The sequence below is a fragment of the Lampetra planeri genome, chromosome 26 (genome assembly GCF_965212315.1).
Source record: "Lampetra planeri chromosome 26, kcLamPlan1.2.h2, whole genome shotgun sequence".
In the NCBI taxonomy this organism is placed as follows: domain Eukaryota; kingdom Metazoa; phylum Chordata; class Hyperoartia; order Petromyzontiformes; family Petromyzontidae; genus Lampetra; species Lampetra planeri.
The window spans coordinates 5,953,209-5,979,651 of NC_136132.1; the positions used below are offsets into that span (position 1 = coordinate 5,953,209).

Below are 26,443 nucleotides of genomic sequence, written 5' to 3' on the forward strand. Positions count from 1 at the left end.
CTTAGCATTAGGCTGTGATACAATTGCAGTCTTTGAATATTTTGCATCCAAACTAATTAGTAAATAGTGCCCTTATTTGATGAGGGTAACAGCTGTGCGCCCCCTCACAACCACAGCCTGCAGCATCCCCGAATAACCACAGACTGCGGCGCCCCCCAACAACCACAGCGTGCGGCGGCCCCCAACAGACTGGTCAAGTAAATCCTTACGATCCACTCGCACAGCGTGCGGTGGGCCTTCATCCAGCAGTGGATTTAAGCACCAAAAAAACTCGAGTACTAATGTAATGGACAGAGCACGGCTCTGTCTCAGGGTAGCAGCGGACCGAGCATGGCTCTGCCTCAGGGCAGCAGTGGAGAGAGCGCGTCTGGCTCTCTCACGGCAGCAGTGGAGAGCACGGGGTCCCTCAGGGCAGCAGTGGACGGAGCACGGCTCTGCCTCACTCACTCACCCGTTTCCTCACTGTCACTCACCCGTCTCCTCACTTTCACACACCCGTCTGTTGCTCACGATCACGTGACGCACTTCAACCAATGGGGGGGGGGGGGGGGCGTACATGTTTGGGAGGGGCTCACCTCTGGTTGGCTGCTTGCTCGCGGTCACGTGACGCACTTCAACCAATCCGTGCCGCGTTAATCACAGGCACAGAATGAAATAAATAATGACATATCTGGGCTATTATATATGCTTATGTTCAATATAGAGGGTTTTTTTACTCATGCAAAGAACTGGCCAAAGTACTCTGCCCTTTAAATGTTAATCCGATTACAGCCCCTGGATGAGAACCCAGGGGAGCGTCTACCAACCTCCTCCCTCTGAAATGACTTGAGCAGACAATAAAGGAATTGCTTCGGCGATTAAAGTAAAATGAATCTGAAACATGGCATAAACGGGTAAAGTAAAAAAAAAAGCCCACAAATATTTTACTCTGAATAATCACTTGAGAAGGAACATCTCATTGGCAAGGATGTCTATGGTTTCAAGAGACGTGTAGTTCAAAAGGATACAGGACAATGGGCCACAGTTGGTTATGTAAATGGTGCTCAAGAGAAGGAAAATTGTAAGAGCAAATGACCCAAGGGGATATGGAGCGATAACATCAAAACACAAGTGGGAGTGAGCAGCATTACAACCGCTGAGTGCAACATTTCTGTGGTGTTATCAAACAATTGGCTTCGTACAGCAGTGAATTGAAACGAGCTGATAACACTCGCGATTGTGATCGAAGTGCTAGAATTCACAGTTCGCAATGAGATGGGGTTAAGTAGAGGGAATAAAGAGTGGTGGAACAAACTTCTTAGAGAATCTGACAGAGAAAGGACCGATGGAGTAGCATAAGGACGGTGCAGTATTTCACGGTGTGCAGTTTGACACCAGAGGGAGGTTCGGGAAGTCTGTGAGCTGCGCACCACTGAAACGTAACTTGGGGCTCATTTTCTTGGTTCTTTCAGAAGGGAAATAATAAAATAATATAGATTAACCCGTAAAAACAAAGTTTTTCACTCTAAATCCTTTATATGCGTGGCGGCTAGAGTCTTCTCGTCCTCTGGCTTGAGATGGCTGCCACCTATGGGTCAGATGATTGTCTGCCAGCATTAAGCAATTGGTAATTAAATATTTAAAAAAAATTCCCTAAACAGTGTAAAATTTAGGAAAAAATTTTTTCACGAAAATTAATTGTCACGCACAACGAGTCTGTGTGGAAAATGTCAGCTCGATTGGATCACGGGAAGTGGGTTAAAAAACGACCGAAAGATTTGCACGGTTGTAAGCAAGCAAGCAAGCACGCAAGCACGCAAGCAAGCACGCGAGCGAACTTAATATAAAGGATTTAAAAAATAAAACATAATAAAATACAATTCTCACGACGTTTCGGCCACAACGCAAGCAGCCGTCCTCAGGTGAAGAACACCAGACAGCCCTGTTCTTCACCTGAGGATGGCTGCTTGTGTTGTGGCCGAAACATCGTGAGAATTGTATTTTATTATGTTTTATTTTTATTATTTTATTATTTCCTTTCTACGTGACTTTACTGAAAGAACCAAGAAGATGAATCCCTGCATTCACGAAACCTTTAAATCGAAAATTGGGGCTCATTTTTGGCTGAAGGAGAGACTCGTTTTTCGTGCGGCAAAATTGTGTTTGGCCGTTGTGGCACACCTCATTAAAAATGCACGTGTATGTATTATTAATTCGCTTTTAAACAGTTGCTAAATGCATTTCCCATTGTGCTCCCTGAAGAGAAGGCACTCATTAAGTACCAATCCATTTCTTTGAAAATGCCATTGGGTTTTAATATGCAAAATCTGCTTAAAAGTGACATACTCTGAGATGCAATTGCATTACTATTACATGGATGTGAGGAAGGGGAACAGATTTATGAAGGGCATCAACAAAAGCTGCATGCATTGGAAGGTATATACCAAAAACTATTGTGGATCATTAAATGTCCTTTTGATGTTAAGTCTAGGCCTAGAAGTATCGTCTCTACAAGCTTACTCATAAATAAAAGACAAAGAACCTACGTATAGCCTTAATAGGATGTTGGGAAAGTACTGTCAGCGAGCACCTCTTACAAATACAAATGTCCCCCGTATAGCCTTAACAGACTAATGAGGCAGGTGCTGTTAGTGAGCACCTATGAAGGCCGGCACGGTACACGAGAGGGTGGGTGGCCAGTATCGCGCCCGACCACCTTTGTCTTTCCAGTGGTGATGTTATTACACACTGCACCAGGTACTCATCTAAGACTGAGTCGACCTAGGGGAGGCCCAGCACCGTTTCAGATAATCATCACTGATGTTGACCATGAGTGGTAATCGAACTCGGGTCACCGGATTAATGGCGCAGCGTGTTAACCGCTGCACTGCTGCTACAAGACCAACAGAGACACGTACTGTATGTGCAATAAAATACAATTATGTTTCGAATATTACATTGTTTATACAATAGTGTCTCAAGATGTTGTGCCTTAGCAAAGGTGTATCATTTTAAGAAGGCATGAGTAGGTGATTAAGAAGGGAGAGAATAGATGTTTTAACTGGAGGAAAGGGTATCGAGGGTGGAGATGGGGTGAGATTCTGCATCGAGAGAGGTCATCGAGTATGATTGGAATGTCTCTAAAGCCTGGGCTTGAACATAGAAAGGGAACACACGGCCATCATCATTATTGTCCAACGTAGAATAATAAAAATGATGTATAATTATATTTGACTTCATAGTAACGGAATTGCAGCCAAGGAATGGAATGTGCTTCGAGGGTTTCGTCCACTGAGGAGTTTCAATGATTAAATTAGCCCGTGCGCAAGTCCTTAAGTGGATTTTGAGAGGTGGCAGCAACTTTGGGAGGCCTTCATTCGCAGTGGATTGATCATGGCTGATGATGAAGTCCCTTTATTTTAAAAAAAAGTGTGTTATATCAGTTGAGCTAGTTGTATTGCTGAGTTTTGTTTGCTCTTCCAGGACGTCTGGCGAAAAGGTGTTCTTGCTGCAGCTCATGGCTACAAGGAAGCGTTTCCGCAAGTACGGACTGGGACGATTCCTCCTGCAGGTGAGAATGTGTCACTCTGTCACTGCTGCCCCGCGTTTGTGGAAGACCCTCGCCCCTTGGTTCCCTTCCTTCACTACCCCCTTTTTATACTCTCTCGTTTTTTTGCATTCTTCGTTGTTGTCACTTCTGATCCAATGCGACTGGACATCTGTGGAAAAGGGCTTCGTAACTCATCGGATTTCTCCTCCAGGATAAATACAGATTCTGATTCTGATGTCTTGATTAGACCAAACTACAAAGCTTACTTGAACCTGGACCTAACCTTTTTTTTATCTGGTGCCGCTTGTGTGCCCTGTCCTTTTTTGTTTATTCGCGTGTGCTTCGTCTGCAACCGCTAAACACCTCGTTTTGTTGTACAATATTCCGTAAAGACCTTGCATTCGTTCTTTGCATTAGTTATGATTTTGTCTTTTGATGTTGTTGCTGATGCATTGACGCACCACAGATCTCCCGTGTAAAATAGCCGGGCAATTGGCTAAATGGGGTAATCCGTGTGTAAAGACAGTACGGGGTAATCCGTGTGTAAAGACAGTACAGGGGACTAGCGGTCGCAGGGGGTAACGACAGGGGAATTCGCATAGGAAGAAACTAGGGACCACAGGGGATAATGACAGGTTAAGGGACAGACAGGGGAACGATCTTCTGGGGTCTACGAGAAGGATCCAGATTAGGGGCTGTGGCCACGTGATAGAAGGGGGCAGGTGCGGACCAGGGACCGAGAGCCATCAAGAGGGTTCGAGAGAAGGGGTCGTGGCCAAGGGTCTAGGGATGGCCACACAGGGGATGAAAGGGGTCGAGAGGAGAGGATCGAGGTTGCTGTTGTCGTCGGGGTCTTCGCCTGTCAAGTGAACGTGTCTTCAATAAAGAATCATCACAAGGGCAGTGTCTCCTGGAGTCGTTACACGTGTAACAAATTAAATAAACTGAAACGCATTGTTCATGAACATTGGCCACACTGCACTGAAGATGTTAACAGTTATGAATAGGAAATGTATTAAAATAACAGATTAATAAAAACATAGCAACAGTTTTAATTTGATTAGCTTGCTATTTTTTATATAAATTAATTGCATTGGCAACTTCATCATTTGGCGGCAATGTATTAACGATCTGGAGTTCTCTTGGTTTTAACCCTTGTAATAATAAGATGTTTTTGCTGGGTTGTTTAGGCAATAGGCGCACAGACCAATCTCTTGTAATTATTTCTGCCTATTTGTTTATCTTGTACAAAGGGTTGTCATGATAATTGTATAACAATTGAAGTCTATATAAGTCCCTTCAGTACATACAAAATAATTAACTTTGAAGGAGACATAGCCCTACAATTTATGAAGAGAGAGAGAAAAATAATTACATTTGGAGAAGATTCAAATGCTGATAATGGTACCTTAATGTGTTTTTATGTTTTGCATGCTCAAACCTCAGCTTTGATAAGGTATGGTTGTGGCGTTTACTGAAGCTCAGGCAATGTTCTTGATAACATATGTGCAATTTGTTTTGCCAAATATGAAAAGCTTTTCAGATTGTTGTGCTACTTAGTAAAATTTGTCTCCTTTGAGAAAATAGCCTGGTTAAATAATCATCTTTGTGATGCTAATGCAAGTGTTTTAGAACATTCGTATTATTTGAGTGCACATCAAACAGTGTAATCTCCCATCTGACATGTATTTGTAGATTTAGGAGAAAAGACGTTCTACTTTTTGTCAACCACCTTTCAACAACACGCATTTTCGGTGTCGGTTTTGCTGCAAGTGTCTTCCTTGGCGAATTATTTGAATGTAGGTGGCCATTGGAACACTTTTTTGCAGAGTTTCTGTGACCAGTTGCAACACAACGGTTTTGCCTTCGAGCTTTGTATGTGATGCTATTCTCTGAAAATTCTGATTCACGATTCTTTGCTTTTCACTGTCTTAAGGCAGAGTGCTCGATATCTCAGCTTGTACGAATACTGGCATGTTCTTATACACCTTTGCAAGCACATACATCTCACATGGATATATATATATACACAAATGGATGGCTATTGTCATCATGTTAATGAGCACTCATTGATTGTGTGCTTCACTTTAATGGGACTGGAAGGTCGTTTGATACTTAAAAAGGGGTTAATGTGAATAATGGGTTGGAAAATGCATGCTACCCTAAATTAAAGGCCACGTAGGGGTGGCATTTAAACGTCTCAAATTATATATTTCATATGTACGGAATATTTGACAATTAGGGTATGTAGGGCAGACTTGGATTTCAAAGTGCTGTTTTTTCTCAGAATTCTGAAAGGCTCATGCATGAGGATGCTTATCCCTCTGTGTACTTGTGCCAAAACTCTACATTTATGTTTTATTAATTTCGTGATTAATTAATGTTTTGATATTATTTAATTTCACGTGATTTGGCACAGACTACATATATTTTGTTGGTAGCGCTGGTGAATTGGTTGGCACACTGCACTATGAACCTGGTGACTTGAGTTTAATTCCTGGCCATGGCTAACATCAGTGCTAAGTGATATCGGAAGCTGTGATCGGTCCCCCTTTCACCAAGCCATACTTACCAGCACAGTGCAGTTATGGTCCATCAACGCCCATGACTGACGTGATGTGGGAAGCCTTCATTCAGGAGTGGATTGACAAAGAGCTTTAATAAATTATTATTCGTAGCAGTATTAATATACACTCAAAGGCAGCCAGCACTTCACACTCACCCTTTTTTTTCTGGAGTGAGTGGCAGATATTTCTACGGCAGATGCCAGTCTACTTCTCACTTTTGGCTTCTGAACCAAGAGGTGCTTCTCATTTTACTGACCTGAGCCTGGGAAGGGTGGGGGGGAATGGGTGGATGATGGCCTGACGCTAGCGAGTTTAGCCTGACCAGAATTGTAACTCACTTCTATGTTGTCATGAAGCCATTTATCTACCAAGCGAGTTATCTTGTACTTTATTTGCACATCAATATTGCCGTGTGAATATATATAATGTACACCACCTGGCAGCCAGCCTTCCGACACTTCACGTGGCCACAAAGTACACCTAGCCTGGCACAAGCGTCGTGGTGATGTCACCGCCACTTAGTGGTAAATGGCGGTTGTTGTGTATATATCTATATATATAAAATCGCAAATCTGTCTGTCTGTCTGTGTGTGTGTCTGTGTGTCGCCGGACCATACGCAGTTTCATTGGTCGAAATGTGAGGGATTTGCGAGACACGATTGGTCCGTTTGGTTTTCCACGGCGGTTGCCCCTGGCAACGGCTAGCGACGCATTCGCTGCGGGGTGGACGCCATTTTTAATTCCCGTTAAAAATATGCGCACGCATTAACACGTGACTCTGAGGTAAATTCATCAAAGTTTCACGTCCTCTTCACTCCCCCCCACCCCAATGTGTGCAATTACTATTATAGGGTCGGTAGATAATAAAATTATAGCGATTAGACAGTATTATTGTAGCGCGGGGGGGGGGGTAACGGCCCCAGTACCCAGCCTCAGCCGGGTGGGCAATCTAGGCGAGGCCGGAGGCTCTGCACGGTACTAGGCCTCGACACCCCACCACACTATAGGCCGTACATATTACTGCACAGCGGCCGAGGAGATCGTGGCTGGGGGGGGGGGGGGGTAGCAGCCCATCTGTGTATATATGTAAGGTTATTAAGAAATATATTTTTCACCCGGGCAACGCCGGGTACTTCTGCTAGTGTGTATATATATACACACATATATACCAATACACATATATACACATTGAAATCTCATAATCTGCAAGCATATGATTTGCCTTATTGTAGTAAGAGCCATGGGTGAAGTTTTCTATATCATCAAAAGCACCTCTCACCTGAACAAACATACTCGCCCTTGAAGATACACATTTACTAATTTAATGTTATAATAAAAAAAACAGTTCTGGGAAGCAGAAATCAGTGAAGCAAAAAACATTATTGCACTGTACTCTGTGCCCAGGTATATGCTGCCTGTCTTTGCCCAACCCAGAATGACCGGCGTGGTGAAGTATGGTCAAATAGCCTCCATGATCCACACGATACGGGGAGGCCCTCATCCAGCAGTGGATTGACAAACGGGCTGCACATGTACATGATTAAAAAAAAAACAGTGTGCCACTCATTAAGCAGTATACCACCAGTGCATCGCAGATGTTGATTTGCATATGAAACATGTTTAACAACAATTAAGCGTTCCATTTTTCCAAGCAGTCATTTATCATGTTGGTAGTAACGTAATTGGCCACGTAATAATTGGTGCTGCAATGCTGCAACTCTAATGATGGTAGATATTTGAAATAACAGTTTGAATGGCTGGAGCACATTATTAAAACATTGTCAAACGAGGCGTTTTCAAATATTGCCCCTGTTTTAACATTTTTATTAATTTATTTACTCTGGTATCATCATGTTGGACACAGCGTTGGCTGCTATGATACCATTGCTGTGATTAGTAATCAATATTTTGTCATGGCCTGCGTCACTAATTACATTTTTGTTATCTGCAATTGAAAACGTTTTTTTTCAATCAAGCCAGTCGCTTGTGCCAATTCCGACACTTAAAGATTATTCAGCGTTTCAGATCAAGTGGTGGCACCGGTGGAGGCTAGTGTTGAGCTGCTCATGATGACAATAACTCATAGTAATGTGAGGTTGAAATGTTTTTGTAATGGTGTGATAGTGATGATGATGATTATCATTAACACCGGTAAGTGTGGTCGAAGCAATGACTGATATAAAATTACATTCAAATGAGTTTGGTATAAGTTACAGATTTTTAAAAGCTTTGAGAGTAAATATCAGCAACCTAATATCAGATAGATCAATGCTACCCCAGTACTTTTGTTCTACCCATATAATATAGTAAAGTGTATGAATTAATGTCAGTCACACCTATGGAAAACAATGTGTAGTTATTTGTAATATGCATTGAATTATCCTCAGTATCATTGTATTGCTCTTCCATCGTAATGTTGGTAATGCGACTATAGTGTGGTGTTGGATTTACTGATGGTGTTGGTGGTTCAATTGTTAGTCATAGTGATAATAGTTATATTGAAGGAGATGGTGACGTTAAAAGTGACTTCTATGAAGTCCAGGAGCTCATTGTTACAATATTTTCTACAGAATTTGCAGCGGACGACTATCGTTAAAGGATAGCGTGTCATTGTTATCTTTCATTTCTGCATTTGTTTTTATGCCAAAAGTCTGCTGTCCCTGCGTTTAAATAATATGAGGCTTTGGATGAGTTGAGCACCCGTGCAGGGTGGAGGAAGGGAGGTTACTCAGACAGGTGGCACATGTATATTGGTAACCATTAGGCATGCAAGTGCATCAATTCATAAAATAATATTAATTATTTCGCTTATAATACATGCATCAAATGACGTGGGTAGTATCATGAAACTCGTACGATAACATCTTCATACCACGTGTGTGTTTTTATTCATAAATGTGAATGGTTTTCTGGTATAGTTGAAACAAGTGGCCTAATTATAATTATATAACAATGGATGATACATTCATGGCCACCCTTTATTATTTTCACATATCGTATGTGATTGGTTCACCACAATGGAAAATGAAGAATCAAATCCTGAGTTTAGTTGTGACGCCACATCATTTGAGTGCAACGAATCACAAGGGCAGGGAAGGTGAGACAAATCCGTACACGCTTTTCTGCCGAGGGATAAGACCTTAAGGCAGGTACCGTAAGAGCAAACCTTGTAGGATGAGTTGCGACATGGCAACAGGAGCGGAATCTATCAGTCGGAAGCAATGGCAAAGTGTGGCACATTCAGTGTCATTGACCGCGAGGACCTTGTTGATCCCTACAATCTCTGGCTGGGATGAAACGATACGGAAGGGCAAGGCTTTCATTTCCAGGGCAAGATGGGCTGGCCTCAGCTCCTCGACAGTAGACCAGCAGTCTCGCAGAGGGTTGAGTAAGTCGTCGCCCACAGCGCAGGCTAGCTTGTTGGTTGTGTGTACCTATGTATGCATATTGGACTTCTTTTGCACCGTACATAGATAACTGTGCTAATCGGACGTGCGGGGGGAAGGACAAAAAACGAATCACAAAAAAGCAGTTCTAAAGAAATGGGCTTTCAATCTAGATTTAAAAGTGCATAGCTCCAGTGGCTTCCTAATATCGTAACGAAGAGCGTTCCAGACGGCTGCAGAAGCGCTCGATGCGTTGACCGTCTTTTTTCGATGGTAATCCATAAGCCATTTAAACTGATCGCTGTTTGTTGGCAGATGCTGAAGGAGCTCATGGAGTTGTGGCAGTACGATGCCATCCTGGTGCACGCCGACAGCGGAGCCGTGAGCTTCTTCACGCACCACGGCTTCAGCGATGATGTCATCCTCAACAGCAAGTTCAAGTGAGCGGAACTGTAAAGAAAGTCACCATCCAAAAGAAACGGTGCCCGTTGTGTTTCCTAGGCTGTCCGACACTCGTTTGAAGCATTTGTTCGTTAAAGAAAAAGATATTTAAAGTTACGGTTATGTGTGCTATTGTGGCACTTTGGTGAGATGACAATGATGTCGCTGGACTGAAGTTATGATCCGGTTGTGTCATTGTAGCAGTATAGAAATATCACCGTGATGTCCTATACACGTAAATACATCAACGAAATTGCCTTATTACAGCGTGATCGTCATTTACTCGACTGTAGCTTAGAATTTCATTTTTATTAATGAAGCTTCAAACGCATATTGGACAGCCGTTTTTGGGTTATAGCTTCCTTTTAAAACCCCAAATAAAAAGGTCAGTGTCTCTGACGAGCTTTGGGAGTTGCTCATCTCTGTTGTTGGCCCTTAGCCATTGGGGGAAATTCCACATTCCTGTCGTTGGGGCCAGTTTGTATAAAGGCCGACCATCGTTGACTCTAAAAAAAACAAGGTGTTTTTTAAATTGGCTCTGGAAAGATGATGTACTGAGTCAGCCTCTAATTGTGATTCAAGGACTCTGCAACACTCGGACCGATATGGAATATATATATCTGGACATGCATTAACGAATTAGTTATACTATTAAAAGAGCCATATTTAGATGCATGACCCATGGAGGGCATTCACTGCCCTTGGTGCTGGTGTTGTGGGCATTTATTCCCAGATATTTTTTCTGAGTCACATCTACAATCTATTTCCACCATGTATGTAATGCCAGGGCATCTGGTTGCCACTTTGATCATCATTTTGGAATCACCCTCCAATCTACTTGCGTGCCGAGCCAATAAATGAGAGCCAATTAGCCTCGTTATGTGCGCTGGGCCCTGCAGGACCATCAGTGCAAATGCCCTTATCTGCGAGACAAGTGCCAGCAAAGGTTGGGCATAGAGGGGGAGAGCGTTTTGGAAAGGCGACTGAAAGAATTGCTCACCACACCGTATGGCCTTTTGGCGAAATAATGCCAAATACTTGCACACATTAGCGGAGAGTCTTAATTACGGGAAAAATGCAATTAGTGCTTGGATTGTGCAGAGTGCAGCTTCCCAGGAGGGACTGCAGGTGAGATGGGGAAACCGTGCACTGGCCACGCTTCTATGACTCAACGTTCATTCTCATTATGCCACTTTTGTGCGATCGTAATTCTACAAACAAGGTAACTGCCCCAGGATTCCTTCTTAAACATCAGTGGTAGTGCAGTGTTGGAGTAATGGGAGGAGAAGCAAGAAGAGAATAGGACACTTTCTCGAAGACAAAAGGTTTTGAAAAGTTCTAAAAAGGTTTTAGAGACATTAAATAATCCTCAAAGTCAGGTGATTCAATTATTATGTTTGCCGCGTGTGCCATGTTCGGCAATTACCTAAAACTGCCCCTGCACAAGTGTCGAATTTGCTGGCATAACAGACAACTCTGCAGCTCGGCAACCAATGGTTCGTACTTGTTCATTGGCATCACTAGAGAACGTTAATGGGCCATTGAAGATTCTCCAATTATCGCTGATTATTTTTCACTTTGCTGGCAGCATGCCCTTTACTTAAGTGGTCCAGGAAGCATGAAATGAAATGACTTGGAACTGAAACAGCCCAACCCCGCTTTGGTTTTTCAAAGCTCATTAGTGTACTGTTGAAACACGGCCGTTGTGTTGTGTTGCAGGGAGTATTCTGACGACTGGGTCAACACCACGATGATGAGCTACTTCCCAGAGTACTGCGCAGGTAGTGCACGCTACACACTCGGTAGGGGACAGTCCGTGGTCCCAGTGACATAGAGGGCAGTGTCTTAACTACAAACAAACCAACAATGATGCAAAGAAAAACCCCGCATTTACCTTACCATATTTAGTTTCACGTAATATAAGTTTGGCAAGAAAACATTTTAGCGGGCTAATTATCTGCCAAAGTCCTTGAGCTGGGACCTTAAAGATCCCTGGTTGCTGTTTAAACTGAGTTCTCAAGTGTACCAACTTGATTGTATAAACTTTGTTATCAATGACTGCACATTTTTAGTTTTCATACTAAATAAGATTTTCACTTCATTTGCCACATTTTCAACTCTCAGGATTACAGTGCAGCAGTTATTATTGCCGCGTAATGAACACTTGTTTCAGTGGCGCATGTGTGGGAATTTGCAGGGTCCCCAAGCATGGATAGGGGGCAATCAAAGTGTTCTTATGGGTTGTTCTGTGATGCTCTTCTCTCTGCCATTGTCTTCATCACGCACAGTTACATTTCAGCTGGCTTCATCATAAAATAACTTGCGGGATAATAATATAACATTGATGTGCAGAGTGGTAGGTGTTTTGCGAGCACTGAGCATTTTGATGTTGGGTTCGAGTGCATGTTTCTCTACAGTACTCATTAGGGCTCAAACGAGAGCAGAACATTAATAGACAGCCCTCCTGTCAGATTTAATGTTTTTGATCTCACCATGTGCCTGGAATATGAATTTCATCTTTGGCAGATATCTGCTTATTGGGATTAAACGGATCCTGAACTGTATTTTATATAGATTGTGATCTTTTTTGTCTTTCATGGACTCATTTTGAAAGCTGAGTAGTTGTTCTCAGCAAAGGCCGTCTCACTCAATGATGCTAAAAAATTTCCAGACGTCTTCTTGGTTCTTTCAGTAAAGTCACGTAGAAAAGAGAAGTAATAAAATAATAAAAATAAAACATAATACATTTTTATTATATAAAATTATTATATAAAATGTTATTATGTTTTATTTTTATTATTATAATACATTTTTATTATATAAAATAATAATATAAAATGTAATGTTTTATTTTTATTATTTTATTATTTCCCTTCTACGTGACTTTACCGAAAGAACCAAGAAGATGAATCCCTGCAGTCACGAAAGCTTTAAATCGAAATTTTTCCTGACGGTTATTATGTGTAAATGCTTGTTGTTCTTAGCTTATTTTGAATCTCAATCAATAACTATTGCATGGATTTATCTTGAGTATGTCTGTAAAAAAAATCATGTTTGCTTGAGCAACCTAAACAAACGTAAATGATCCCAGGGTTCCCTCTGTAAAAGTGACGTTTCTCTCGGTGAGTTTTCGTGCGACTCAAATAAAGGGCTTGATTGATTGATGGTATCACCTGTCCATAGGAGGCTGATAAATACACACAATGGAAACCTGACACCTATGCATGCAAGTTTATTTTAAATATATATATATAACCTTGGCTGTTTTCATAGAACCAGAGTGCAGATAGGCTGACACCAGTAAATGTGGAGCAGGTACCATTGCCTCTGTAACCTGTATGTGACTCCCATAGAGCCTCATTTTGATGGTGCCCATGTGTTTTGAGGACACATTGTGAATTTATGAAACCACCTATTATTGTCAGGCCCCTGTGTGAAAACATGTCTTCGAGACCTTAGCACCCACAATGCACTTCGTGGCCAATGATCCAGAAACACTGCACTGCAAATTAGTCTATGCGCTGTGGAAAAATAATGAATGGATGAATGAATAGCCTAATAAAACTCTGGGGAGTTCCTTTAGATGCGTTTAAAAAACCTAAATATACAAAGTGCTCTCCTGAATACATGTTTGTGTTCCTGGCCCAGGCTAATTGCCAAGAGTGTGTTGCACTAATCAGTGTATGTGTGCCTATTGCTGGATTTTTTTCTTTGAAATACCTTGAGGGAAACAGCAAACCCCAGTGGTGTCCACAGGTCACAATAGCATCTATGATGAAAACCAACACTGTATAAAGCACCATGGCACTCATTTCATCTCTGCTCTGAGCAACCTTTTGACCGAGCAAGCAGAATTGTGCAGTGCAGTAAACGCCCACTAATCCCGGGTTATTGGAATGTGACCGACCCTCTTTTATAAAGCTGGAAAATCTGAATTAAAGACGGTTACACTTTAGTGGGATGGAGCAATGGTGCAGTGGTCCATACACTGCGCTGTGAACACAGCCACCTGACTTTGATTCCCAGCCACAACCAATGTCAGTGGCAAGGGATTTCTAAACCAGTGCCTGCACGTCTCCCATGCCCCCTCAACCTCCTCCGTCACCAACCCGCAGTGACCAGCATGGTGAAATATGGTCAAATGTCACCCATAACTGATGCACGGTGTGGGTTGAAGGGGCTGTGAATTATTATGATTGTATTTGACTACAATGTAGCAATTCATCATCATCATGAGCCATGGGCAGATAGCCCGTAGCTGTCCATTGCACGTTTCATCATTTGTTTCCACTTCCCTCTGTCTTGTGCCAATATGCTCCAGTAGTGCCACATATCTTATGTCGTTGTCAAGCCATTCTTTGTTAGGTCTTCCTCTTTCTCTCCAGTTTTTCCCTTTTACTGAACAACACACTTTTAATGTTCCTGTTGTTGTCCATCCTACATATGTGACCAAATAGTTCCAGTTTCCTTCCCATCACTGCCTGCGTCAGGTCTTCTTCTGTAGACTCGCACATAACATACTTTATGATCCAGGAGGCAAGCTCATCATCTATCACTCAGGGACTCTGCCACCTCCATGTACCTACACTGGGGGAAAAGAACACCACTGTACTGGGTGATTTTTATAACGTGATTTTCATTTCAATAATGACTTGTCACCTTTACTCTTTTAAGTCGTTACCGCTTTAGATAAAATTTACGCACTGCCTTATAATAGTTAACTGCGTAGCGCATACATGTTGAGCCAGTTTAACTTTAGTATTTAATATAAAATTGATGAAACGTTATATTGATTTTTCTTTTTGCACCTCAATGTTTCTTAAAATGCTCAGTAATCTGTTTGCTGGGGCTGTGCTTTCAGGTCGGAATGCCATCACAAAAGAGGAAATAAGCATAGACGTGAAGAAGATGGATTTGGATATAAAGTTCTGGTGAGTGATGTGAATGACTTAGCTTAACTTGAAGAGTTTTTCTATTACTTTTTTTTGTTGAGCTGTCAACCATTTATATGTGCGTGATGAATATGTTTCTACATGTGTTGTGTTGCTTTGTGACCGGGATCGGCCTTAAAAACGAGACGTTTTACCTTGGTGTGCCTTCACTCGGTTGACATAAAGATTTCATTATGGTTATCATCGGCACGAGTGTCCTCTACGTTAATTTGCTTTGGTGGCTATGTTAAAAATGCGTCTGGGTGTGAAGGGAGACGCACCATCTCATGCTGACCTTACACAACAGTACTCTCCGCAACAGTCTGCTGGAGAGATTGTCATGTGTCTGTGTGTGTACTTCCGTAATCCACATGAAGTTGCATGCCATCTGTCTATTGACAGATGCTCTCCATCTTTTGTGACTCTTTTGATAGCTGTCAAGCATGCATTTCTAAGTGTGTTTCAACTCGGTGCAGTTGAGAGCACACACAAGTTAGGGACATCATATTGAGTGCTAAGTAAAGTAAGTAAGTTTGGGCAGGGTATGTCACTCGAAGAAATGATGGCCAACGGTTGAGGTTAATGTCAAGAAGTGGCAGCCCACGAAGGGAATATGACCAAAAGGACATCTGCCATGGAATTAGAGTGAACACGTTCCTTCGGAGTGGGCAGGTAGGAACTTGGTTGGACAGCGCATTCGTGCGATCCGTGTCACATGGCGCAAGCTGCGGGGGGCGGCGCGTCACGTGGTGCTGAGCCCGCCCGAAGCGCTCTATGCACGACAGACAGACAAATAATCCCTGGTGGGCAGTGTGGAACTGTTGTTCCTACCTGTATTAAATGTTTCACATGCAAGTGTTTCACAGATTCTTGTATCGCGAGACCATAAATGATGTTTGCAGCTTGGGAAGGTGTTCATCCAGCAATGGATTGATTGTGGCTGCCGATGTTACACGTATCTACTTTGTTGGTTCCATCGTTTCTCAGTCCGCTTGTCCTGGTGAGGGTCGTGGCGGCAGCGTGTTGAGTAGTGGCGGTCCAGATCTCCCTTTCCCTGGTGACAGACTCTAGCTCTACATTACTATACACTACTACACTATTATACACTACTACACTATACACTACTACACTATACACTATTATACACTACTACACTATACACTACTACATTATACACTACTACACTATACACTACTACACTATACACTACTATACGCTACTACACTATACACTACATTACTATACACTGCTACACTATTATACACTACTACACTACTATACACTACTACACTATACACTACTATACTACTATGCACTACTATACACTACTACACTACTACACACTACATTACTATACACTACTACACTATTATACACTACTACACTATACACTACTACACACTACATTACTATACACTACTACACTATACACTACATTACTATACACTATTACACTATACACTACTACACTATACACTACTATACACTACTACACTATACACTACTACACTATACACTACTACACTATACACCACATTACTATACACTACTATATACTATTGTACTACACTATACACTACACTACTATATACTGCACTGTACACTGCACGACTATACACGACACTACTATACACTGCACGACTTTACACTACACTACTATACACTCCACTACTACACAGTACACTACACACTACACTATCATACACTACACTATACACTACTATACACTGCACTATTATACACTCCACTACCATACACTACACTATTATACACTATACACTACACTAATATACACTACACTACTATACACTCCACTACTATACACTATACACTCCACTACTATACACTACACTACTATACACTACACTATACATTACTATACACAGACTCCACAAGACATTGTGGGGAACACGGTCAAATGCTTTCTCCAAGTCTGCAAAGCGGAGGTAGACTGGAGAAGCATACTCCCATCACCCCTCAAATGTCTGTGAGAGGGAAGAGAGCTGGTCCATTATTCCACGACCCTTGCCGGAATCCACATTGTTTCTTCTGAATCTGAGGCTCAACTACCGGAGTATGTAAATGTATTCTATGAATGTGTTCGAATGCAAGATTATTTACTTGAGTTTTTCGTGTGTGCGTGTGTATAGGCATGTGTGTTTGTACATGTGTTCACCCTTGTGTGCACATGTTGTGTTTGGAACGAAGTGCATGCATTCAAGCACATATTTGCATTGCGTTTGTAAGCATTTAACAGGTGATTGACTGTATGTGCCAGCATGTGGGTGGCATAATGCATCTGTGTCGGCCATGTAAGTGTGTGTCTGTATGTGTGTGCATGCCCCCCGCGCCTTTCTAGGAGGGACCGCTCCTTGGCAGCCTACCAAGCACAGGCTGTGTGCATAACTCGAATGAAGAAAGAGATACTGTCTCTCAGAGATCAGGTAGCGTAATCGTTGTGAAAAGGGCATTTGCCCTCCCATAATATTCAATCGGCAGCTGAAATGTACCATCGTTCTTGCGTTTTTTGTGGATATGAAACATCCAAAGAGTGTATTTACTATGCTGAATATATGTGATGTTATCTTTGGTTGTGTGAACGCAAGATTAGTTTTGTTGTTATTTATTATTAATGATATAATCAGGAGGGTCCTGTCAAGTTTTTTTTTAGCAAGAGGAGGCGATGGTTGCTATCCAATTGTGGGTTATTTTTCAAAATTGGACCGGCGCACAATGGCCTGCTCTTACACAAATGCATCGCCGGGAACTTTACCGTCCATTGCAAAGCAGATGACGCTTGTATTTTTTTGTTTTGTTAATAAACCCGCAATATTAAAATCAAGGCGGCCACTGGATTTGAACCGTGGACCTCTGCAACAAGAGGCAAAAGCGCCTGAGCTAGACCACGTCACTGTTGGTGTATCGAATTGTGTGTATGTTTGGTTTTGGCTTGTGTGTGTGTGTGTATATTTGTTTCTTAATGTCACCTTGAAAGTTTCACCCAAAAAAAAATATTGAACCTATAAACAACCTCCATGCTGTGAGGAGGCCTTCAGCCAGCAGTGGACTTATAAGGAGCTCTAAAGAAACGTTATACATGATATACACAACATTAATGAAAATAACCGAATAGCATTTGTGTATTACATTGAATATTTAGTAAATTGTTTTGTTTCTTATTACCTGGAATGCCTGATCTCATCAGGTCTCGGAAAACAAACAAGGTTAAGCCTGTATGTATGTATATAGAACTTCTTTCACACCGTACGTAGCTAACCATGCTAATCAGAGGTCAACACAAATCCTGGATATTCTAATTAAGATTCTGAGCTGTTATAGCAAGTGTGGAAGTTATGTTGTGGGCAGTAGAGGTGTGTTGTTGGACTGTACTTCTGTGTTCCCATATCCATACTCCTAGCCTTGACCAATGCACACTGAGAAGAATGGAGAAATCTGGCCAAATAACTCTGCATGGCTTGGGGAGAGCCTCATCCAACAGGGGATTGACAAGAGGGCTGTACTTGGACACGTGCTCCAATTTATCTTGCAGCATTTCGTATGTCTCCTTCATTATTGCCAGGAATTCAGTTAAAGACATATCCAGGTGAAAGGACAATTCCAACTTTCTTTGGACAATCTCAAAGGTCTTAAACAAACGTCTAAAGAGACATTGTGAATATGTAATGAAAATAAATAATACAATTAGCATTACATTTTAAAATAAAACTTGGCGAAGCTGGATTGAATATAATTATCTTAAATTAAACATTAAACTAAATCTGACAGCAGTGCACATCAAAAAATATCCCTGAGGGTCAGACTGTCCAACCATCCAAACCAATCCGCTTGCTGCGCACTGAAAAACTGTGTTATGAGCATTCCCAAACGTCCATCGACTAGGTGCTGTGGAAAAATGTACTGTGTCTGACAGGCATCTTTTCCTGGTTTCTCGTTCATAATTTAATTAAAACCTTTGAGGTTTACATTCAGTTAAATGTCTCCCTGAATTATATTGGTTAAATTGGTCACACCTAACCTGATTCAATTACAGGGCTGGATTTAGAATGCGTGACAAAGGCAGTGCTGACCAAATGAGATCTCAAAGACAGATAGGAGTAATAAAGCGAACGGAATGAACACAATGCACTCGCACAGCAGAATGAAAGTAATAAAATACAAAAGCAACAGCCGTAGCGGCTGCTTTTCCAGTTGGAGCAGCGGATGGGAGTGTTAAGCGCAGGACATTTAAGGTTTTCAAGGCCCCAGCATGAACAGCAGGGGGAGACAATCACGGTTCCTTTGAAAAGGCCTTCTGATCTTCACCTTGAAACCAAAATTAGCATTTTAAGATGCAGTGATGAAACGATGTCGCGTGCTGACAAAATCATTCAAGCAATACTCATTATTTACAAGTTATCAGGATCTTACGGTTTAAAGAAAATTACTTTAACTTGTGCTTTAGTCAGATATCAGATGTCTTGTGTGGCCAGACAAGGTATTGATCAATACAGCATTGGGATTTTAGCCAGCACTCTGGCCTTATTGCCATCTATTTTATGATTTTTTTTTATCTTAGAACATCACAATATTCACATAAGTGGAAAGCATCACAGTTTTTGATGTTTCACCACAAACATAGAACAGTGTCCCCTCTACCTTGTTGCTGGAACATTGGGCAGGCAGGGGCAGAACAGTGAGAAACACAGGAATCACGATTACAGAGGGGAGAGTGCCTCCTGCTGAAAACCTCACGCAACGACTCATCATGGCCTCATGTTGGGTCATCCTTACATCTGATAAGCATTTTGTTGATCTGGGTGGAAAAATTACATGTCGTGAAAAAGTACGTGACTGTTTTTATCGTGCTCAAATGCGTTATCCACGATAATATTTTTTTAGATTGGTAAGTTAGCACATAACTTAGTGGTAGTGTTTTTTTTATATTGTTTATGTTGATCAGTTTGCCATGGTATTTTGTACTCCTCTAAGAGAGGGACTTGTCATTATTTTCTGTGACGACAATACGTTTAATACTATTTTCTTCTTCCGAGTATATTTTTGTATTGAGTTTGTACAGCATACAGGCGATGGTGACTGATGTTCAAGAAATTTGGCACAAATACAGCCAAATCTATTCTCATAAGTATACAATTCTTATAAGTTTGCTTTCACTAAATAATGGCTCAGAGGTTGATTGATTTTTATTATCGGCCAGAGTCGCACCTAAATCTTTAAATAGTTTTCAGTCCCTTGCTAAACACTTACAAATATATAATCCTAATCGTCAGAGCACCAAGTGATTAATCTTCTGTGGATTGTGGTGCGAATTAAAGCAATTGAAAGCAGATGAAATATTCAGCCGATTACGAGTATAAGATATTGTTACACGTGAATCACTGACTTGCAGACCGATGTTTTTTTTGCCAACCTATTGAAATGCATCGGTTTTCTCGACAGCCGCAACGCGTTGGACCGTAGCTGTCACAAGTGCTTCTCGCTGCGTGTGCAAAAATTTGACGCTGCAGGCATCAGCATTACATTAACCAAAATATCTAGTGCGTGATTTATTTTAAGTTACTTGCAGTTTGTGGTTCCACTAAGGAAGTGTGGTCGAAACAGTCGTGGTTTGACTCAAAAGCTGCAGAGTTTAAATGCATCTAATCAATGTTGGCAAGCATAAGAGCCCGAAAACAGTAACTAAATTAAGTTGACGCAGCATCAGCATCTTATTGGTTGTGTTATCTTATTCTTTTTTTACAACTTGGGGACACTTAACCTGCCGTTTAAACCATGCACTCCTGGTGTTTTATACTCCAGGTATTTAATTCTGTAAGCGGTCTGTCCCTTAGTTGTGTATGCATTCTCGTGTCCTGAGCTCAATTCCCGACCGCAGATAACATCAGTGGTGGTATTTACACCAATTTTGGGCACCTCCTTCACCACTGTTGTCTTTCCCCCGCACCTCCGATTAGCACTGTTGGATACGTATGGTGCAAAAGAAGTAAAAATTACGTACAAGCATACATTCTCATCGTAGATAACGCGCATAGGAATACGACTGTAAACCAATGGGCTGAGGACCATCAACAGCGATGAGCATTTGTTCGAACATGAAGATACTTGGACTTAATTTTGGCCATTGTGCTCATTATTTTTGTCATTCTCATGAAATCTTAAGGTATTTGCTTTGTGCCGCTGTCTCTGCCTTGATCTCTAACCTACCCTGACCTCTAACTGTCTTTTTCTCCACGTGTCTGGGGGCAGCTGCTGACTCAGAAAAAGCACATAGAAACCCTGGAAACTCAGCTTCAGCTAAGCCACGAGGAGAAGTCACAACTCCGTGAGTTGAAAATAAAGTTTTGCAGAAACAGTATCGAGTTCATAATAGAGGGTTTTGGGTTCGGTCGCGTAAATATAAATGTGTCGTTCAACCTGCCATCCACCCGACACAGCCAATTCGTAAGGTTTGTCACGTAAGCAAAACATTCCAATTCGTTCCTAGTTCACCACACCGGTGTGTTGGAGAGTAAAGCCCACAACGTTTACAATTCGAGCACGATCTTTCACGAGTAATTACAACTAGCGTCATCAGGCGAGCGGCCAGAGTATAGTGTAATTAGACAACTCTGAATGTCCACAGTGGTAGCGTACCGTGTGAAGCTGCACAGGATGGCAACAGAACAATGGCCTTGGCAACAGTCACAGTAGTGTCACCATGTTAAAATGACCACGTGTGCATTCCGCTTGACACAAGCTTTACAAGCACTGCCCGCGTTAAGACTAGAGCAGCTCCTGTGCACCACGGGCTTCGTGTGGGTGAATTGTTTTACCCCAATTCAACCTGCGTGCCCTCATCTGCCAGCAACTACGCGAATGCGGTGACAGGGTTCACAGCGCCCTAGTCACTTATAGTGATTTTTTCTTCTTGTGATTTTGGGCCTTGATTCCTGTCCAGAGATCAAATCAGTGACACTTGATGTCTGAACCTGTCCTCCTGCGTGTCCAATCACTGGAGAGACAAAAGCTACTGGACATGGCACCCTGACACATCACCTCCCACGTATGCTGCTGTGGTGACCTAACAGAGGCTCTCGAATGACCAATTGTCTCTCTGGTCGTACAGATAAGTAGAGGATCTTTCTTTCGTTTTTATCTTTGTGCATGCACGCTAGGGATGGAGTCCGCGAGTTGCAGATTGCTTGCGGTTGAAAAGATGCATTTGGGAATCGGACAACTCTCTCGGGAGTGGATGGATGACGGAGAAGATAATGCGCGTGTTGTGTTGTCCACGCAGCACACGGGTAGGTGGAACTTTCACCCCGGTGGAAACACGTACACCATCACTGTCACCTTTCTTTCAGCCGTGATCTGCCCCCTGCTCGATGAAGACCTCCTGTTGTTGGTACCGTTGCATCGAGGATTGTCCAGCATCGATGTGTTGTGCGCCTACACTTACCAGCTTTCGTCACTCACTCATGAATTTAACACGTAGACTTTCGCGACCAATATCCATATTTAAGACCGACTGTCTCGTGTTATTTTTTTACCGTTGCGAAAAACTACCTTTGAAATAGTTCAGTAATAACGACATTTATCCAGGAAAACATCACCGTGGATGTAATTAATATATCCAGAAAGTTTGTTCAGGAGGGTCTGCATTGGGATGTTTGGCAATTTTCTGGTGACTTGTCCAATAGAGTAGCATTCCTTCACTCACAAATCATCGCTGAAACATCCCATAATTATTCCTTCAAAATTTGCCACATTTTCTCTTTTTTTATTTTTTCTGTCACTGCGAAGCTCGTGAAAAGAGGTTGTTATTTTCTTTTTTTACCCAATTATTTTTGAAACTGTGCACTCCAGTCTCCAGGTCTTGGTGACTTTATGATTAGTGTCTTTAAGAAGCACACTTTGGAAAATGTAGTGGCTGCTTTCTGGTGGTGATAGATAGGAGGGCAAGGTGGAGCAGAGTGGTACTGTATCGATCGGATCGTTCACCCTATTTTTTTATCTGTGTTGTTTGTGTTACAAGGTTAATTTATTTGATTAACATTGGTCAAATTAAAGGTCGCACTCATTACACACAAAGTGCTTGCCACAAATGGCCCACGATACCTTGCTGATCTGGTCAAAGAGCATAAACCAAAATGCAAACTCCGCTTATCCTCGCAGCAGCTTTTAGCTAACCATCGAGCAAAGATGGTCACCGCATCGCACGCTTTAAGATGCGCTTCTACGGCTGTCTGGAATGCTCTTCCTTACGATATTAGGAAGACACTGGAGCTATACACTTTCAACTCTCGATTGAAAACAAATTTCTTAAGAACTGATTTTTGTGTTTAGTTTATTTTCCTTCCCCTGCACCTCAGATCAGCTCGGTTGGCTACGTACGGTACGAAACTGGAGCAACATTCCAAATTTACTCTTTCAAATAAATAATGCCACTTTTTTTCCATCTGGGTACCATTCATTCAAAGAAGTCTCAATGCTATTAATCCATCATGTGTCAAATTGCATACTCAGCTGTGCAATACATCATAAAAAATGAAAGGGTAATTGATGTCAAAGAAAATGCAGTGTATATTGAGGCATGTACGATTGCCCTGTTGACAAAAGGCATGCCGTGTAATCCTTTATCATTACTCTTGTTGTCCTGTGGATTCCTCGTCCGAACTCGTGATGCACTCGCCCTGGGCGCCAAAATCCCGTGGGTGCGCAGACGACCCGGAGCTACTGGGGGCAGAACACGAGACCCCCCCGTCGCCGTCAGAAGCCGGAGTGCTGGCTGCCCTCATGGGGGCCCTGGGCACTTGGGATGCGATGAAAAAAGGCGAAGCAACCTGCACGGGCATGACAGCGGGCGCAGGCGAGGCGGCGGGCGTGCAGGAAGTCGGGGTGGAAACGAGGGATCCAGCGGTGGGTCACAGCGGCTGCGGCTCGGGCGAGGACGCCTCCTGCGATGAGTTTAAGTGGAGCGCTTTGTAGGTGGCACAGTTGTCAGAAAACAACTCCATGCATTCCCGTGGCTTGAACAAAACTTGAGGAAATGTCTGAGTGTCTTCTCTGTTTTATTTATTGACTTGGAGCATACAAAAAACGCCCACAGAGATACCTATAATTGAGTGCCATTTTGTGGCTAAAAGTTACACTTCCAGGGAAATGATTTGCACTATTAACTATAGGCAGTTTCCCCATCAGCGAAACCAGAGACCCTAGCTCTTTCTGATGACTGGATGGCTCTTAAGTGACAGCGAGCAGCATTAATATGTGGTACTATGTTTAGTAGCTATTGCACGGTGCTGTAAACCCACCAATCCGAGTGATTTCTAACCATGGCTAATATCAGTGTGGAAATTGCCATCTGAACCAGTCCCCTTCACCGACCTGCAGCGACCGGCATAGTGCAACACAGTCAAACAACCCCTGTGACATATTCAGTGTATAGGCCTTCATCTTGCAGTGGATCAACAAAGGGCAGTAAATTATTACTTTGGTCCAATTGTATTGAGTGCGCGGTGTCCATTATTAGTTCACATGGGCCTTATAAACCTTTATAGTGCTCACAGCTGGTGTTCCCATCAGCGTGCCAGACTACAGGATCGGACCCACAAGGTCAGCTTGTCTACTCATTCACTCCATTTGCATGTAAATTGGATAATGCACTTGAGACATCAATACTGTGGTAAGACACAGTGAACCGGATAAAAGTGGTTATTGAAATAGGTAGTTTGGACATCATTTGAATGATCAGCAACTGACTGGCCATATAGCACCACGCTGGTGCTGTTCAAATTCCAGTTCTTGAACGTCTACTCCGATTCAACATTGACTTTGCCCAACCTACAGATGTATTGCAACGTGTAATGTTTTATTTATATGTGAATTGAGTAGATTGGTGTAGATGGAAATGTCCACCAGAATGGATCCTATGGGGAGTGGACTTTTAGAAACACCATATGACAACAGCCTTAACTTTTTTTTTTAAAGTCACTTTATTTTGTAATGTTGAAAAATGTGAAAAGTGTGATAGCTGTCTGCTGTTCTTTAGTTAGTCTTGTCTTTGTAAGTTAATATTATACCAAACAAAATACTTGCCTGCAAATTGTTTTGGTTGGTTTTAAATGCATAATTAAAACAAGGTCTTGAAAGGCAAAAGGTTAAAATGTACTTCATACATTATTATAATAAAAAAATAGTTCCAAAATGTGATGCTAAATGACTTGTCATTTTAAATAATACATTCTCGCTTGGCAAGGTGCTGGCTAGGGCAATGAGTCATTGGTCTTGGCTCTGCACCAATGGCATTAACTACATCAGCTTTCTCACTGTTTTATTGTCAAAGTGCACCCCCGTATTTTAATTCAGGGATACAGCACAGCATTTAGCTTACTAATGCTTGGCATTTCTCATTACGGTATTAGCATTTTAAACATTTATGGCTGGTGGAAGATTTATTTATTTATTAATAAAATGCAGTGGCGTCATTGTAAACACTGCTGCAGTTTACACTAATTCACTTAACTCAGGTTTGGATCTAACGAACCAGCGAATAAAGTATAAACAACTGTACATCAACATCTTAAGCATGCCACTTATTCCTGCAGATATCAAGAGCTTCCTTCCAGCTTAGCATATTAGTGTACAGCTCCAAGAAGCATTAATTAAAGACAGTTTTACCATTCAGCAATTGTGGATAACTCTCCAAGTAAGGTCCACCCACTATGGAAGGCAATGTCATGATATATTATTGCCTTAATTACTGAATACCATAGTTTAATAATCTCATGGTGCAATATCAGGAGACTATGGGGGTCTTTTTTTTCTCATCCAGCAAATACTGGATTCATCAGACACATCATCCCACTCAGCCACCCCGAAGGCACGAGGACGCGCACATAACTTAACCAAGAGCAGTTTTAATTGTCGACTTTGGAAGGGGCTCTACGGTATGACAAGATGAGGTGGCGGCGCGCGGTTTGGAGTGACCGCGTGGGGAGACGCGGCCCCGGCTCGTGACGGAGTGCCTCTCTGTAGAGTGGCTGTCGTAGAGCAGTTGTCCCTGGATGGCCCAGCCCGACCTCGGTGGTACGCGTTCCACACCCGCACGGTGCGGTCCCAGCCAGCAGACACGTACTGCCCACACAGACCACAGAGAGCAGCACACACCACATTACACTGAGCACACACGTGGGTGTGCGTGTTAGTGTGGCTTTGTCTTTGTGTGAGGATGTGATCGTGTAGTAGTTGGCAGAGGTGGGACAAAGTCATTGTTATGCAAGTCCAAGTCGAGTCGCAAGTCATCAAATTCATGACTCGAGTCTGACTCGAGTCCAAGTCACATGACTCGAGTCCACATCTCATAGGTGGGACAAAGTCATTGTTATGCAAGTCCAAGTCGAGTCGCAAGTCATCAAATTCATGACTCGAGTCTGACTCGAGTCCAAGTCACATGACTCGAGTCCACACCTCTGGTAGTTGGCATACTGCAATAACCACATCGGTGGCGAATATCTAAACTGGCCCTGAGCCCTCCTCATGGTTGACAGCCTTAAATGAGTACCTGGTGTGATGTGTAAACATCAGCACTAG

At 42.4% G+C, this 26,443-nt stretch overlaps 2 protein-coding genes across 2 annotated transcripts in view; one reads left to right on the top strand and one right to left on the bottom strand.

Moving 5' to 3' along the window:
• The window catches only part of LOC144727633 (uncharacterized), a 59,871-nt gene extending 34,808 nt beyond the window's left edge, over nt 1-25,063 (top strand). The window contains exons 5-12 of the mRNA XM_078606593.1: nt 3,463-3,550; nt 9,798-9,922; nt 11,643-11,704; nt 14,785-14,854; nt 17,214-17,298; nt 21,119-21,194; nt 22,027-22,155; nt 23,574-25,063. Of these exons, the coding sequence (XP_078462719.1) occupies nt 3,463-3,550; nt 9,798-9,922; nt 11,643-11,704; nt 14,785-14,854; nt 17,214-17,298; nt 21,119-21,194; nt 22,027-22,155; nt 23,574-23,839 (901 nt within the window). The 3' untranslated portion in view covers nt 23,840-25,063. The remainder of the gene's footprint in view (nt 1-3,462; nt 3,551-9,797; nt 9,923-11,642; nt 11,705-14,784; nt 14,855-17,213; nt 17,299-21,118; nt 21,195-22,026; nt 22,156-23,573) is intronic.
• The window catches only part of LOC144727794 (uncharacterized), a 48,563-nt gene continuing 46,947 nt past the window's right edge, over nt 24,828-26,443 (bottom strand). The window contains exon 17 of the mRNA XM_078606906.1: nt 24,828-25,987. Within this exon, the coding sequence (XP_078463032.1) occupies nt 25,796-25,987 (192 nt within the window). The 3' untranslated portion in view covers nt 24,828-25,795. The remainder of the gene's footprint in view (nt 25,988-26,443) is intronic.